This window comes from Leptodactylus fuscus, chromosome 3 (assembly GCF_031893055.1).
Source record: "Leptodactylus fuscus isolate aLepFus1 chromosome 3, aLepFus1.hap2, whole genome shotgun sequence".
Taxonomy (NCBI): domain Eukaryota; kingdom Metazoa; phylum Chordata; class Amphibia; order Anura; family Leptodactylidae; genus Leptodactylus; species Leptodactylus fuscus.
Window position 1 is genome coordinate 232,192,888 of NC_134267.1, and position 16,099 is coordinate 232,208,986.

A 16,099-nucleotide genomic window follows, 5' to 3' on the forward strand; every position below is an offset into this window, starting at 1 on the left:
TCTTTACCTAGACGTTCCGCGTTTCCACATAATATTCTTGTATGAACAGTGCCCTCTTTTGGTACCATTGGAATACTACAACAGCCAAGTTATTGGTATGACCTGGCATACATTGGAGAAAACAGAAAAATCTCTACTGAAGTACGTAGTTGGAGCAAAGTGGACGAGTGGTGTGAAAGGAATAATATGTCTACTCCTGTGTTGTAAGGGTGGAAGATGTAAGAGGTTGAGCCAACATACTTGTTATCCTTGCCTCCTATTTGGAAAATTCTTGGAGTCTGTATGTAAATTTTTGTGCTGGAAGTTTTGTGGATCATATGTATTTAAAGAAGGAAATCAGCAAAAACTGGATCAGTAATAATGCTAGAAACTCATTTATACTCACCTAACCTCATCTGTTGAGATCGTGACGTTTGGGATGTCACCCAATCTCAGACCCCAGGCGCATGACGTCTTATAGGCTGAGAGAGTGCTGGACGCCACAAGAAAACTCAAAAGAGATAACACAACGATTCCAAAAGTTTTGTGTTCAGATGAGCGCAAAGCATTCGCAAAATTTAGGACTGCTCAGGTTAGTGACAAACCAGTTTGTTCATTTCTAATTGTGATATGTGTAAAAACTGATTCGCGAAAACACAGGGATTGATCTCGGGGCCTCATTCATGCAAAGCATGCACTACATCCACATTGTTACATGTAAAAGTAACTTTACAGGAAATATGTAATTATTGCTAAGTACACAGTCCAGTCATATTAATGTGACCACCGCGTACTTTTGATGTCATCGTTAAATAACCAATGGCAGAAGGCACGTGTCATCAGCCATGAGGGTGCACTCATCATTGTGGAAGGCACGATGGATCAACACCAGTATGCATCTATCCTTGCGGACCATGTTCACCCCTACATGCGAATTGTTTTTCCTCAGGATGATTATATCTACCAGCAGGACAATGCGACGTGTCATAAAGCTCGCAGTGTACGTGCGCGGTTCGAGGAGCACCAGGATGAGTTTACCTTACTCCCTTGGCCAGCAAATTCCCCGGACTTGAACCCAATTGAGAATCTGTGGGACCACCTTGATCGGGTTGCTCGCGCCATGGATGCTCAACCATGTAACCTAACGCAGCTGGACATGGCACTAGAGTCGGCATGGCTCAACATCCCAGTGAACATCACAACATCCCCTCTCTTCCTGCACGTCTCGCAGCGGTCCGCTCTGCCAAAGGGGGTTATTCTGGATTTTGACAGGTGGTCACATTAATGTGAATGCACTGTGTACCTTTCTACAATATTACAATTTTCCTTTGCTTTTTGGACTTCATAGTGACTATGTCTGATTGTCTTAATAAATGCCCTGTTTGGCCAACATCTCTCTCTAGTTACCGTATTTTCCGGACTATAAGCCGCACATAAAAACCTACGATTTCCTCAGAAATCGTAAGTGCGGCTTATAGTCCGGTGCGGCTTATATATGGATGGAAGCGGCGGCAAAGACTGCGTGCCGCTTCCATACATACATAAAAGGCACCGTAAGGGTGCATTCACACTACCGAACGCCGGCGTGTATCACAGCCGTACACGCCGGCGTTACAGCAGGGCTGCCGGACACTTCCTATTCATTTCTATGGGAGCAGGCATGCGAGCGCTCCCCATAGAAATGAATGGACAGACACTTCCCATTCATTTCTATGGGAGCCGGCATGCGAGCGCTCCCTATAGAAATGAATGGAAAAAAGCAGTCCATTCATTTCTATGGGGAGCGCTCGCATGCCTGCTCCCATAGAAATGAATAGGAAGTGTCCGGCAGCCCTGCTGTCACGCTGAAACAGAACGTGAAACTTACCCAGCGGTGCAGGGCGGGCGGGCGGGCATTCAGGCCTCCTCTGCCTCCGATGTTCCGTCCTTCTCCTCCGGCGCTCGCTGATAATGGCCTGGGCGCATGCGCAATATCATAATGCTTCTACTGCGCATGTGCCCTGGCCATTATCAGCTTGCGAGCGCCGGAGGAGGACGGAACATCGGAGGAAGAGGAGGCCTGAATGCCCGCCCACCCTGCACCGCTCGGTAAGTTTCACACTCTGTTTCAGGCTTTTATTTTAAAACGGGGGGGGGGGGGGGGGGGGAGTTTAATCTAACGTTTACCGTTGGGCTCTATCAGCATGATTTTGCTGATAGAGCCCCTCCTCGCCTGCCGAGCGCTTCCAATAGAAGCGGCTGGCACGCGGGGGGTTAAGCGGCCGCTGGCAAAGTCTGCCTGCCGCCGCTTTCAATAAGATATAATGCGCACCGGACTGCGACTTATAGTCCGGTGCGCCTTATATATGAACCAAGACGGACTATAAGGCGCTCATGGGCAATGCGGCTTATAGTCCAGTGCGCCTTATAGTCCGTAAAATACGGTAAGTCCTCTTCCAGCTAGCAGCTTTTTCTACATACTTTCACCTGATGGCCTGTCATGTAGCCTTCTAAATAGGAGCAAATTTGACTGGTTGTAGTCCCATGTAATATATGACATTTAGATTTGTTCACAGGTGAGCAAATCATTCACAGAACACTAAAAAAGTAAAATGTATAAATTCATTTACCAAAAGTTCTCTTAAAAATCAACATCGGTCCTAGCAAAAATATTGATGACCTACCGATGAGACCACCTCAGAATGGCAGATTGAAGAGTTAATGGCTTTCCCGTGGGTTCAAATTCACTTCACAGGACATATGAAATCACGTTCATGAGTCGCATAGACTATTTGCAGCAAGGTACAGCAAAAGTTCAGTAAGTTCCTCTAAGTTTATTTAAAGATCTATCTATGTGGCCACCTTGACACAAGCAAAGGAGATTTCTGAGGACCTTAGAACAGTGGTTCTTAACCAAGGTTCGATCAACCCCTAGGCCCTATGCACGGTTCATTTTGTGTACCAGTAAAAAACATATACCTATGTCTTGAATTTGGAAAAAAATCATATTTGATTTATCACTAAAGAAGGGTTCGGTGAATGTGCATATGAAACTGGTGGGTTCAGTACCTCAAACAAGGTTAAGAGCCACTGCCTTAGAAGAAGAGTTGTTGGTGCTCATTAGGCTGGGAGAAGTTACAGAGTTTGGACGCCGCCAATCCAGACAGATTGTGTAGAAATGAAGGAAATTGAAGACCATCATTACCCTCCCCAGAAGTGGACAACCAAAAAAGTTTACACAGAGAGCAAATTTTTGATTTACTTGGGAAGGTTTGTGTGTTGACAAAATAAAACGCTGAATTCCAGCATAAGAGCTACATTACATTGGTAGTATCACGATTTGGGCCTGTTGTACTACATTTGGGCCAGGACAGCTTGCCATAAATTAATTCTTCATTATTTTGGAACACTCAAAAGGAAAATATCGGAACATCTGTCTGTGAGCTGAATCTCAAGATAAGGTGGTTCATACAGCAAGACAATGACCCTAAACGCTCAAGTCATTCTGCCAACGAAAGGAAAAGGGTCAAATTTATGCAGAAATTCAGGAAACTCTGAAGGACTTGGAATCTTTCAAGCACAAATGTATGTACGTATATGTCTATATCTATAATGGTACACACACACATATATATATATATATATATATATATATATACTAGCAGTTACCCGTGACTTCGTCTAGGGGTTGGTGGTGGCGGTGAACTGCTTATATTTCTTGTTCCCCCATCTCTGCCCTCAGTTTGTTGTCCCCTCCTACCCGCGACTTCCTCCGCAGCCCCCCTGACCCTGGCGCGAACCACCTGCAGCACGACCCGTGGCCCCCCACGTCCCTTTCCTTGCGGCTGCGACGGGCCCCTCCTACAGGATGGTGGGTCAGGAGGCAACGGCCTTGCTGCTGCGCCTCGGCCCCCCCTCTTTCCCACTACCTGCGTCCCCGGCCCTGCCCTTACCCACCACCCGCTCCATCGGCCCCCTGCCCCCATATAGAGATTACAGTGACCTCCTACATCTCCCTCTTCCCCCCCAGCACCAGCCACCTGTGACTCCGGTGACCGTAACCCCCCCCTCCCTTCCACATGTGCAATCTGGGCCCCCCTCTACTCACCCTTGGCCCTGTGGTACCATTTCCCCCCCAGCAGAACCCCTTCCTAACCACTACCACCTCCCCCAATCCCCCCCATTACACACCACCTGTTGTAACCCCCCCACCACCTCCACTAAGCAACCTGCCGATCAGTGTCCCCACAGCACTTACCATGATGATGCCGGGGAGCTGTGTGTGTCGCGGCTGCAGCGTCAGCAGTGATGCGTGGTGTTACCCGAGGCGTCTGTGTTCCCAGCTGCAGAGTACGGGGATTACGTGCGGCTGGCCGTGTTCGGCCATGTTCCGCTTCTGTATGGTATGCCGGCCAGAGGCAATGTGTGGCGGCCGGCATATGAGCGGCGTATGGAACCATGCGGCCAGCCGCCATGTTCGTGAAAGTGTGTGAAGAGAGTGGAGTAGTCTGGTGGGCGGAGCCGCGGATCCTCCCAGTGGTGGGGATCGGTAAAGATGGCTGAGCCGGAGAGTGAAACAGGTCGGCTCCTGCAGAATGGTGAAGGTGAGAGTGCTGAAGTATATGTGAATGTGATTGTGTGTGGTTAGGGGCTAGGTTGTAGAGAGGAATGTGAAGTTTTGGGCCAAAGTGTGTGATTTTGCAGAGATGGTGATGTGAGTTGGATGTTTGTGTGGATCTTGGGAAAAACATATTATTTTGACAAAAAGTAGCCTATTGCGCAATCCTGTGTATTAGCTATGTTTGTGGAAAATTTTAGCCAAATCAGTGGAGCGGTTTTTCCGTGATTGAGGAACAAACATCCGAACATCCAAACACACAAACTCACAAACTTTTTATAACATTAATAGGAGATATATATATATATATATATATATATATATATATATATATATATTTAAACCTCTGTGAAACAGTCACCAAAAATTGCATATAAAGTAGTCTTCTAAAGTGGGGTGGTCTTCTCAGAGAAGATGGGTCAATATGGAAAACTGAAAATCTCACAGAAAATGTGGTCTGGGTGAGGGGGTGATGTTCTCAAAGAGGTCTCAAGCTTCTTCAAAAGACCACCCAAAAGACATGGAGTACCAAGTGGTCCTTTTCATGCATGTGTTATCATTAAATCACTCCTCTTCTGAAGTTTGTGGTGGTCTCCTCAAACACCGGATCCATGAGGATGATTGGCCTCAGAGATCATGGGACTGGACCACTTTGGAGACATTGGAGCACCAGGGATAGGTGATTATTATTTTTTTTTTTACCTCCCCTGGCCTAATAAAGAAAATAAAAAATATCCTGGACAACCCCTTAACCCATGAAGAGTAATTTCCTTGTCATTAACTCTTATTATTTAATCCATATTTGAAAAAAAAATGAGCAAAAGGTTTTTCACTTTGTTTTATTTTTTTGGAAAATTGGAAAGTTGTTAGACGCGTCGTCTGCAACGACTTCATATTCCTAATGCTTACGTGTATCTTTTACCTGCATGTTTGCGTTTTATGCCTTTTGTTACTTTATACATCCAACTTTATTTATAACGGGAAAACAACTTTTTTTTAACAATTTCAATAATAATAACAACAACAACAATATTTATCATCATCATCGGAAACCCTTAAGTCATTGAATCTACAATTTTCACTCAGTTATCTGCAGTAAAGACATTTTCATCAATCATGTACATTGATTTGTGATTGCACATTTAGAAGGCGGAGAAGGTCGGATCGAAGTCACTGTTACTCATTACCCTTAAATTAGCTGTTGGTCGAACCCTACTGCTGACCGAGACGACAATGTCCATGTGAAGTCAATGTCCATGGGAAGTCAAAAAAAGGACATAGCTGGACTTCATTCTTTGGCTATATTTTAATGCTGATTTTTTTTTCCCACTCGGTTATGGTTTCTCTACCAAGAGATTAGCCATGACTATGTAGCCAGAAAGTGTCTCTACACTAAGGGCTCCTATCTTTGTAAAATGTTAGTCAAACCAGATACCTTCCCAAGCGACTAACCATGAGCTGTTCTTCAGGCTGCCATATTGTTGTGACTATCCAGTTTTTAGAGCTGTGATGGAAGAACTGTGTTTTCTAGGGTAAGTATTTTTGTAGGAAGGCTTCTATGGCTGATACATGGACCAAAAATAAAACAAAGATTAAAACTATTTCTAAAAGGTAGAACTTGTCTCTGGAGTGGTTGAAGGGCAGCTGGCATGGCCAGAGGACTTGACAATGCAATAAAATCCAAGCTTAAGCTACTTTGGAATTGGAACCTTCTATGGCTACACCTTTCGCCATTTCAGTAATTGGTTACTTTCACCCCCCCCCCCCCATCTACATCTGTGACATATTTTAAGCCTCCCTATATTTTTATATGAGTGGACTACACTTCTGAAAGACCAGATTTTTCCACTACAGTTGGTCACCTAAACCAGTATTTACTCTTTATTCCAGACTGGACAAATTCCAAAAACTACCTGTCCAAGGCAATTTACTACTGTTGCCTAACTTGGCCATACACATTAGATACTCTAACGTGTGCTGGACTCCTCTAGGGATCTACCATTGAGAACATCTGCTTATGGGTGAGAGTTGGGACACCACCATAAATATTTTATGGTTGGAATAGCCTGCTGAAATCAATGGGTGCTGCTGACATTCATCTGATGTGTATGGCTACCTTACATGATTGATGATTGTCTGCCAAACCAGCCAATTTGGGTGACACCAGTCATGTAGCAAAGTCGTTTGGGGACATCCCAACTCTACCCCAAATGGCAGATGTCAGAGATTGGGTTGTTGGATTTCAACTGCCCATCATTTTTGATCTTGGGAAGATGCTGCCTAACTATCTGGCAGCCAAAAAATTACACTAGTTTCAGACTAGTGTTCTGGTTTCCGTTCTTTGGGTCCACTTATGGACCTGAAAACCGGAAACCCTATTAGCTTAAAAATCTTATTAGCCTAAAAATGGTTACCCGCAGACCCTATAGACTATAATGGGATCTGCTAGGTTTCCACCCGAAATTGGTGGAGAGAAAAGTCCTGCTTCCAGGACTTGTCTCTGCATATTTCAAGCGGAATGGGGGGACAGAGTCCCCGAACGGTCACACAGCGCTAGTGTGACCGTAGCCTTATAGATGCTGTGGGCACTCCTTAAAAACGAATCAGGTGCTAGTAGAGACTAAATTCTGACAAAGTTCAAAAGAAAAGAGATCCATGGCACTCTTCAATATCTGTAAGCAGTTCTCATTCATTTTAGGCCTGGTTCACATCTGCATTCGGTATTCTGTTCAGGGAGTCCGCATGGGGACCCCGAACGGAATACCGACCGCATTGGCAAGTAGTGAGCTTATGAAAGCACACAGACCCCATACACTAAAATGGGGTCCATGTGTTTTCCGCGCGGCATCTGCACGGAACACGCAGACAGAAAAGTACTTCATGAACTACTTTCCTGTCTGCATTACTCGTGCGGACTCCACGTGGAAGGCACACGGACCCCATTATAGTGTATGGGGTCTGTGTGCTTTCACTGCTCACCGCTTACCAATGCGTTCGGTATTCTGTTCGCAGACTCCCCAAACGGAATACGGAACACGGATGTGAACCAGGTCTTACTAGTAGGTTATACTAAGGCAATAGATGACAACAGCATTGGCAGGAAGTGACCGACTGTGACATGTAACATGATGGCTTATCCTCAAGTGAATGTTTTGACCATTTTCGGACCTTTATCAATAGTATTTCAGCCATCTATACAGTCTGTTCTAATATGTGCTGTGGATCTCTTTTCTATTAAACTATCTGTGTATAGTAGCTGTTAGACTAGCTGTCTTAGGCCGGTATCACACGGGGTATTTTGAACCGGAATTTGATGTGGAGGCCGCCTCAGGGTCCGGTCCAAAATACAGGTAGCTGTGACTGGATGCCGATGCAGTGCACTGGCATCCAGTCGTGCACTCCACTACAGATTAGGCCCAAATGAATGGGCCTAGTCGGGAGGAGGGAGTGTCTTCAGGCAGAATGAGCATGAAGAATGAGCATGTTGCCTCTTTTTTCCGCGAGCCGGAAGAAACGGCTCCCGGAAAAAAGAACTGACCGTCTCCCATTGACTTCAATGGGAGCTGTCTTTTTGGTCAGGATTTTGAGGCTGATTCGGCCTCCAAATCCTGACCAAAATACCCCGTGTGAACTCAGCCTTAGGGCCCTAATAGACAAGAACATGTTGCAGGCAGTTATTGGGAATGAATGCTTATACAAACTCATGATCCCAACAATCAGCCCAAGTGTTCCCAATCACCCAATGATTGAGCATAAGCTCATTCATTTATTGATTGGCGGAACTGGTCCATTGAATACATCTCTCAAATTTATGAACCCCATCCTTATCTTGTCCTGTAGAGTATGTTTACCTTGATAACTATGAACCTCTCAAACCCATTTGGCCAAGATTTCCTAGTTCTGAGCCTGGCCCTGAATTTTCCATGTAATATAGCCTGCCATGACTGGTTCTCTTTGCAAGCATTAAAGTATAGTCAAAGAGTCTGTACAGAAAATGCACATTTTTCAAAATTTGAGATCAACAGGAAGTAGAGGCAACCATTTTGGTGTGGACTAAATCAACTTGTATGAAAAATCGATCACTTCATCTCGAAAGTTATTCTGAAGAAACAAAAGATTCTGTCTATTTGTTCCAACCTGAATGGAGTGTGGTAATTTGCTTAGACTGGGATGACTACTGTGAACATTCATTACCCACAGACCCGGGCATCATAACAGGCATGTATGTATACAAATGTCATACTTAAATAAATCGCAATTCTATCTTCATTTTACATTTTTTAAAAAACTTCAAAATTTACGAAGCTTAAATAACAGTTTCATATTAATCAAAACTTCTCTGTACGGATTTGCTATTTACAGAGTGATTGAAAGTGCCCACGCTGCTCTCCACGAGGACACGAAACACTTGTATTTGTTATAGAATTCTTAAAATTGTGCAATTTTTTTAGTGTCTATAAGACGTGCACAATGACTTCCTTAAGAACTCTTCGAAAAGGGAAAAAAGTAAGATAAAGTCAATACCGCCATTTGCTTGGATGAACATAAAAATGACTAATACAGGAGCACTTTAAAAAGACTCATTGGGAACAAGATTTTAAAAAAAGACTCACAGCAGTGGAAGCGCTCAGCGGCGCCTCCTTTTTGATGAAGAACAAAATGTCTTTTTGTTCTATCCATGACTGTAACTAGTAAATGATCCAAAATGTCTTCTAGACACTTCCAGTGTTGCTCATTAATGTACATATTTCTCCTTCCCCCTTCAAAGTTTACAAAAATTTTCTGTAGTTTTTGAAACTTTGTGGCAAGCTCGATTTCAGTATGGAGAAATTACTTCTACTCTCCATCCGATTCACATTAAATACCATCCAATGTATAAAAGTCCTTCGCTCTAAGAATAAACTTTAAATTATTTTACTAAAAGTTTGTTTCTAAAGTTGATGAAGTTTGTTTTTTTTTTTTAAGTCTCTTGAGAGCTCAATTTTTTTTTTTTGCAATTTTTTTAGAAAAAACTTTTTGAGTGACCTCCCTCTGGTAGAGTTTCATTGAATTTCAATCCTTGGCTTAGAAACCGAATGTTCAAGTCATGACTGGAGGTGCTGAAGGCCAGTGGCGAGAGTCACATTAGGTTAAGACCAAACTATTCCAGGAGTCATTTTTTGAGCTGGATTGAGGAGATGTGTTGATTGGGTGATGGGTCTGAGGAGATAGCTTGAGACCGATCATTGAATGAATAGATGATGCATGACTTGTGATGGTAGATAAAGCCGATGCCTGCAAACATGAAACACTGGTCGTGAGTACATGATCAAATATTGGCAAGCAGAACATTTGACGCAACTGAGAAGCCTCAGTATTGTAGTACCTGAGATATTGATATTGATGAATGTCCATATGGAGGAGACAGTCCGGGTTCAATTTTTATGGGGCGCATGTCTTCTGTAGTGGTGGTAGATGGAGTGGGGTTGTCAGTGCCATTTGGCCCTAGTGCAAAGAGCAAGAACAACTCAACAAAAATATCAGCAAGACAAAATGCAGATAATAGAAGCAAAAAATACCAAGCTAATCCACCATATGGGAAAGTGTACACTAAAAACTGAAAGAGGGGAGTGAAAGAAAAGTTTATTAAGGAAAGCAGTACCATTGAGTGGAAACTCTGGTACCCCCTTGGGCCACCTCTAACTTGGATACAACATGAGGTACAGTTAATTCTGTATAGTATTCTATGGCAAATTTGGTTGCAGCTGGGCCTGTACATCCTATATCTCATATTTTGGCGTATCTGGAATCTCATACTTACTCAATTGACGATAAATCTGGTGATAGGGCAGGCAAGGAAGTGTTTCAGTCTGACAGAGAGATTAATGGGAAACCGTTGCTTTGTGTGGGTGAGCATTATCCTGCTGAAAAATGCCAATTGGAAGCCTTGCCATAAGAGGCAATACATGTGGCCACAGCATGTCCTGCACATATTATTGAGCTGCTAGTGTCTCTCTTATCACTATTAGCAGTGATCAACCGCTGTATGTGACGATCACATGAAACAGAAGAACACAGCAGCAGTTGGGACAGTGTGTTGGTGCAAAAACAGGATTGAAGTGCTCACGAAGAGGCCTCCATGCTTGAACCATCATTGGAATCCCATAGTACTCAGGTTTCTATGTTCAGGTTCCTCATTTCAGTGGAGAGCAGTTATAAAGAGTGTCTCTCACTCTGGAGGACCTGAGCTGTCCTGCATTACTCAAGCAACCCATCTATTCAAACTTTCACTGTGCTTTGCTTCAATTCACCTATGGTGGCGCTACAGAGAAATTGAATACTTAACACAGGCCAAACATAGCAACTATAAGAATAATAAGCCTCTGCCAGACACCTCTGATAAGAACAAAAGGACATTACCAGAGTAGGGAGACCACCGTACACCTAAAATGGGCAGCCTGTCCTGGTGAAATCATTGGGTTTGGTTGGAGACCATCTATTGTGTATGACTACCTTTGTCAGCTGTTCAGGGGGAAACGTTCACCTTATCAGCGGTTCCTTCTAAAATGGACTGCAAAAAGTGCACAACCCGTTAGTTAACATGGGAAAATACAATGTACAGTGTAAGAAGGTGACAGGCAGAGTCAGGGGTGAACCTGCCTTTTTCGCCGCCCGAGGCAAATGTAAATTAATTAAAAATTCTGCAGTGTTTTTAAGATTTTCTCTAACTTTCTAATTGGTGACAGTCTGCATGCAGGGTTCTTCTGTCCGCTTGAGAAGTCGGACATCTTCACTTGCGGACAGGGAAGGACGGGCACGGAGTGCAAAACAACGCACCCGATGCCCATTGAAATGAATGACAGGTGTCACGGACACAGCTAGTGTCCGCTCCTAATGTCCGTGACAGATTTTGAGCGGACACTACCTGTCGGACACCGACGGTAGTGTGAACGCCCCCTAAGAAAGTTAAAGATTTTGTCTAAAACTGCAGAATTTTTAATTACTTATATTTGCAAAAATGTTTAACTTTTAATTATCTACAAATATAGATATGATTATGCACATGGGAATACCATTTTAACCTCCTGTAACCATGTTTGGCCACTTTACATTTGCACATTTAATGTTTAAAGGGGTTTTCCAGTAAAATTTAAAAACTAGCTGGGCGTGGGGGTAAAATAAAAAAAGAAAAGAAATTATACTCACCTACAACTTGTCCTTGGTTCAGGTGACGTGCCCCCGTTTTATTTCCAGCCCATAGAGTGCTTGGTCCAGAAGTTGGGGGAGTTAGGTGACCACCAAAACCGATCACTGGCTTCAATGACCAGTGTGACGCAACGGCCAGTGTCACCAACACCCAACATATCACCGCTAAGGCCAATGATTGGCAACAATGTTCACCTATGCCTTGCACTTGCAGCACTGAAGGATTGAGGCACCTGCCACCCGAACCAGGGGTCTTATTTTACCTGGACCCCAATTTATTTTTTTAATCATCCCTTTTAAGGGTATATCATTTTTGGGTCATTTTACCTGCTGGAGTTTTAGACTTGCTCAGATTCTTTGGTTTACGTTTCCTTGTCTGGATTCCCTCCTTCTTCATTGCAAGGGGTCTGGGAACACCATGCAACTTCATATATAGTCCGCAGGCGTTACATACAGGCTCACCCTCTGCATTACGACGCCACAGGGTTGTAGTGGTTGTATGGCAGTTGGCACAAGAAAGGCCAACACGGCGAGAAGCAGACTGCAAAGAGAAAAGTGGATTATACCCTTATACTTAAGGTATAATTTGCAAAAGTTAATGATTAGTCACTAGGTGGCGGTACAATGTCAGGTATGTAACAGGATGATTCAGTACCGTATTTTCCGGACTATAAGGCGCACATAAAATCCTACGATTTCCTCAGAAATCGCAAGTGCGCCTTATAGTCCGGTGCGCCTTATATATGGATGGAAGTGGCGGTACGCGAGGAGTTAAGCGGCGGCGGATGGAAGCGTGCTATTCGAATAGTATTCGCTCATCTCTAACTTCAATTGTAACTTCTTACAATTGAAGTTAGAGATGAGCAAATACTATTCGAATAGCACGCTCCCATTGCAATGTATAGAAGTGGCACGCAGACTTTGCCGGCGGCCACCGCTTAACTCCTCGCGTGCCGAGCGCTTCCATTCATTTCAATGGAAGCGTGCCATTGAAATGAATAGAAGCGGCTGGCACGCGAGGGGTTAAGCGGCCGCCGGCAAAGTCGGCGTGCCGCCGCTTTCAATCACATATAAGGCGCACCGGACAGCGCTGCGCCTTATAGTCCGGTACGCCTTGTATATGAACCTAGACAGGACTATAAGGCGCTCATGGGTAATGCGCCTTATAGTCCAGTGCGCCTTATAGTCCGCAAAATATGGTAACTGTATTCAAAGCATATGGATATATTATTGCAGTTCCATTGACATGCAAATCAGTTTTCTATTTTTATGCAAAATAGCTGAGAAGAGCTTCACTCTCTGCTCCAGTTAATCTTCACCAAATGCAGACAGAGTGTAAAAATGTAGACAAGATCATTCAAGTAAGAGCTGGGTGGTAGAAGACATCATTCAAGCAATGGGGGTGCAGAGCTGGGTAGTAATTAGCAGCGATTATCTAGAGCAGAGAGTGAATCAGGAGAAGAAATACCCATAAAGCCCTTTTCAGCTAATTTGCATTAGAATAATTTCCCTGAAAACGGAGCCACAATTCAGAATAAGATAGACAAATTTGGAAAGAAGCTGCCCTACAAAGTACTGTTATTTATTTGACACTAATTTTCCTGCTGACAGACTCCCTTCACTTTTGTAAATTGGGTTCTGGGGATAATATCACTCTCTTAAGGAGAGAGCACCTTTGCAGGCATATGGAGACTTACAAAGCCATTTTTGCTCCACTGGGGGATTATGGGAAATATGCATATCTGATTTCCAGGATGTAATTAGGAAAACAATGCCTCTGCTTGCTGCCCTCTAGAGACAGCCACCTTAATTTTTTGTTACAACTTGCATATAAAAAGAGTCACCCAACGTCTGTCAGCCAGGACACCTCACACTCATTGGATGATCAACCTATGCCGTAAATACATAACTCGGTAGGGAACAAAAAAATCCTTACCAGCCTTCGTTGGGGCTTGATCAGTGGTCGGTTGATGCCATTCATTTTGTGGTACAGCCCACATGCATTGCATAAGTAATGGCCTGTACCATCCCTCCTCCAAAGAGGGGTGGACATTGCTCCACAGTTGACGCATTCTCGGCCTTCTGAAAAATCGTCAAAAAATTCTGAAAGAGAAATTAAAGGAATTGAAATTATTAGTGAAGAATTACAACGATGTAAACTGATTGTACAATTATTTTGGTTTTTCACGTGTGCCATGAATATATTTATAGCCACTGAATGTGCTCCAAACAACTGGTATATAAAAAGGAGTCAATGTTTAAAGTGATAGCGCCTCAGAAACCTTGTAAATCACTTTATTATGCTCATTTCTTCTACCTCCAGAGTATAAAATGTATAAATATTTAGAATCCGTCTCTATTAAATCCTACAGCGAATGAAACGCGTTGCACTCTCTCTGCGTTAACAGTAATAACAACACCAAATAAGGCTTAATGATCCAAGTGCTACAGCCATATGAGTTATAACAGTGTATGGAATAATATATGCATATCTACACTCTTCAACACTGCTATTGTAACACCAAGAAGGAAAAGCCATAAGGTTATGCAAATGGAGAAAGTAGCAGGTGTCGCTAAGAACTACAGATGACCAAATTTTCAAGCACCTAGCTCCAATCTGTGACACGTGGAAGGGACATGAAACCAGATTGAAAACTGAAAGTTTTGTAGCCACGTGAAAACGCAAAAATTGGATGAAGTGGCACAGGATGATTGTTCGATGTCTCCTGATCATCGACGTGCCAGGTATCTTCACTTGTCGTGATCTAAGATGGACAAGTTTGTTGTTCTCTGGTTGGGAGAACAACAACAAACTGGAATGACAGCAAGAGGTGCGCAGAAGTAAACCTCTAGATAGACGTCCAGCTATAGGTGCTCCATGGACCACATGCCACCACTCTTAAATGATAGAGGATGGATCGCACCAAAACAGCAATGGAGGCTGGAATGGATGTCTATACTTTTCAGCAATGAGTCCAGCTTTTATTTCAGATGCAGTGATAACTGGAGAGTGGTGTGAAGACAACGTGGGCAACGCCATGTAGATGCCTTCACAAGGGAACGTAATTTCAAGACTTTTCCTCCAAGCTTACTGTATATGCCCTCTATTTCCTTATATACCCCCTTCATATGATCCAGTTGTTAACTAAAAGTACTTCTGATCTGGTAGACTTGAGACTGTTGTATCTCCTTTTAGAAAAATTGTGGGTATGGAAACACAGTGCCAAGCAGACGGAGGGTCCTCAGTACCGTCACCCAATATACTGTTGGAAGCCACTTGAAGATACCTCTTAATGGCAGCAAACACAGGCACTGTTTTCCTATTTTACATCTTGGAAAACAGATTTACATATTTTTCCCATAATCCCCCAGTGGAGCGAAAAAGGCTTTTGTAAGACTCCATACACCTGTGAAGGTGATCTCTCCTTAAGGAGTGATAATATCCCCAGAACCTAAAAAACATGCCTGACCTTTCTATCTGCAGTCAGGGGACCATCAGGAGGTCCACATAAACATTTGATCACTGTGCAACTTCATTCTGGAGACACAAATGAGTAAAGTTTTCACCCAAAAAACCCACCGTAAATATTGAGCCTTAAAAAATTAAAGCTGTGCTGATTGTCTGCTGCGAACAACAAAGACATAGAGCAGATTCTACATGTCTGAATCTCCACCATCCCATGGTGTCCAAAGGCCTCGTGATTCTGCAGATAAGACTGAGTCACGTAAAATGTTGCAGCCATTGTCTGCTGCACTGTTTGGCCACGCACTTCTATTGGTGCAATGTTAATTTAGCAATATAACTCTGAGTCACCACCAAGAAACCAAACATCAAGTGTAGCCCCAGCCTGACACAGACTGGTAGCGATTTTGTTCCCTGTACTAATATTTTCTTTGTTAATAGGGCAGGGGATTGAGTCTGCATCTTTTGAAGATCTTTATGACTTTCAGCTACTTAACTCGGCTTTAAATCCTGCCATTATGGGATTTTTTGACACGTTCCTCTCCTTCGTTCCCTCACCTCCTCCTCCTCCTGCTATTATTATACAAGCAGCAGACATGGAAGGAAACTCTTCAGCATACTACAAATTACCTCGACATCTCCCATGGGTTTTAGAACAATGGGGCCCCAGGGGTCAGTCTACGGCTGCACCAGACCATAAGTGCAACAATTTCCCTTTTAATAGAACCTGACGGACAGATCAGCTTTATAAGAGGAAGAGATGGGAATTCATCAATCACAGATCTCATTGTAGTAACAAACAGGTCACTTTCACTCCACAAGTATACAGACGTTGTACTCTCTGCATAAGGAAAAATTTGAGATAACTACATGCA

General features: G+C 43.5%; 1 protein-coding gene across 1 annotated transcript in view; it reads right to left on the reverse strand.

Moving 5' to 3' along the window:
• Window positions 1-6,364: 6,364 nt before the first annotated feature.
• GATA4 (GATA binding protein 4) overlaps window positions 6,365-16,099 on the reverse strand; it is a 32,979-nt gene continuing 23,244 nt past the window's right edge. Inside the window, exons 3-6 of the mRNA XM_075269301.1 lie at window positions 13,698-13,864; window positions 12,089-12,302; window positions 9,942-10,060; window positions 6,365-9,850 (exon numbers count right to left, since the gene is read on the reverse strand). Coding sequence (XP_075125402.1) covers window positions 9,701-9,850; window positions 9,942-10,060; window positions 12,089-12,302; window positions 13,698-13,864 — 650 coding nt within the window. The 3' untranslated portion in view covers window positions 6,365-9,700. The remainder of the gene's footprint in view (window positions 9,851-9,941; window positions 10,061-12,088; window positions 12,303-13,697; window positions 13,865-16,099) is intronic.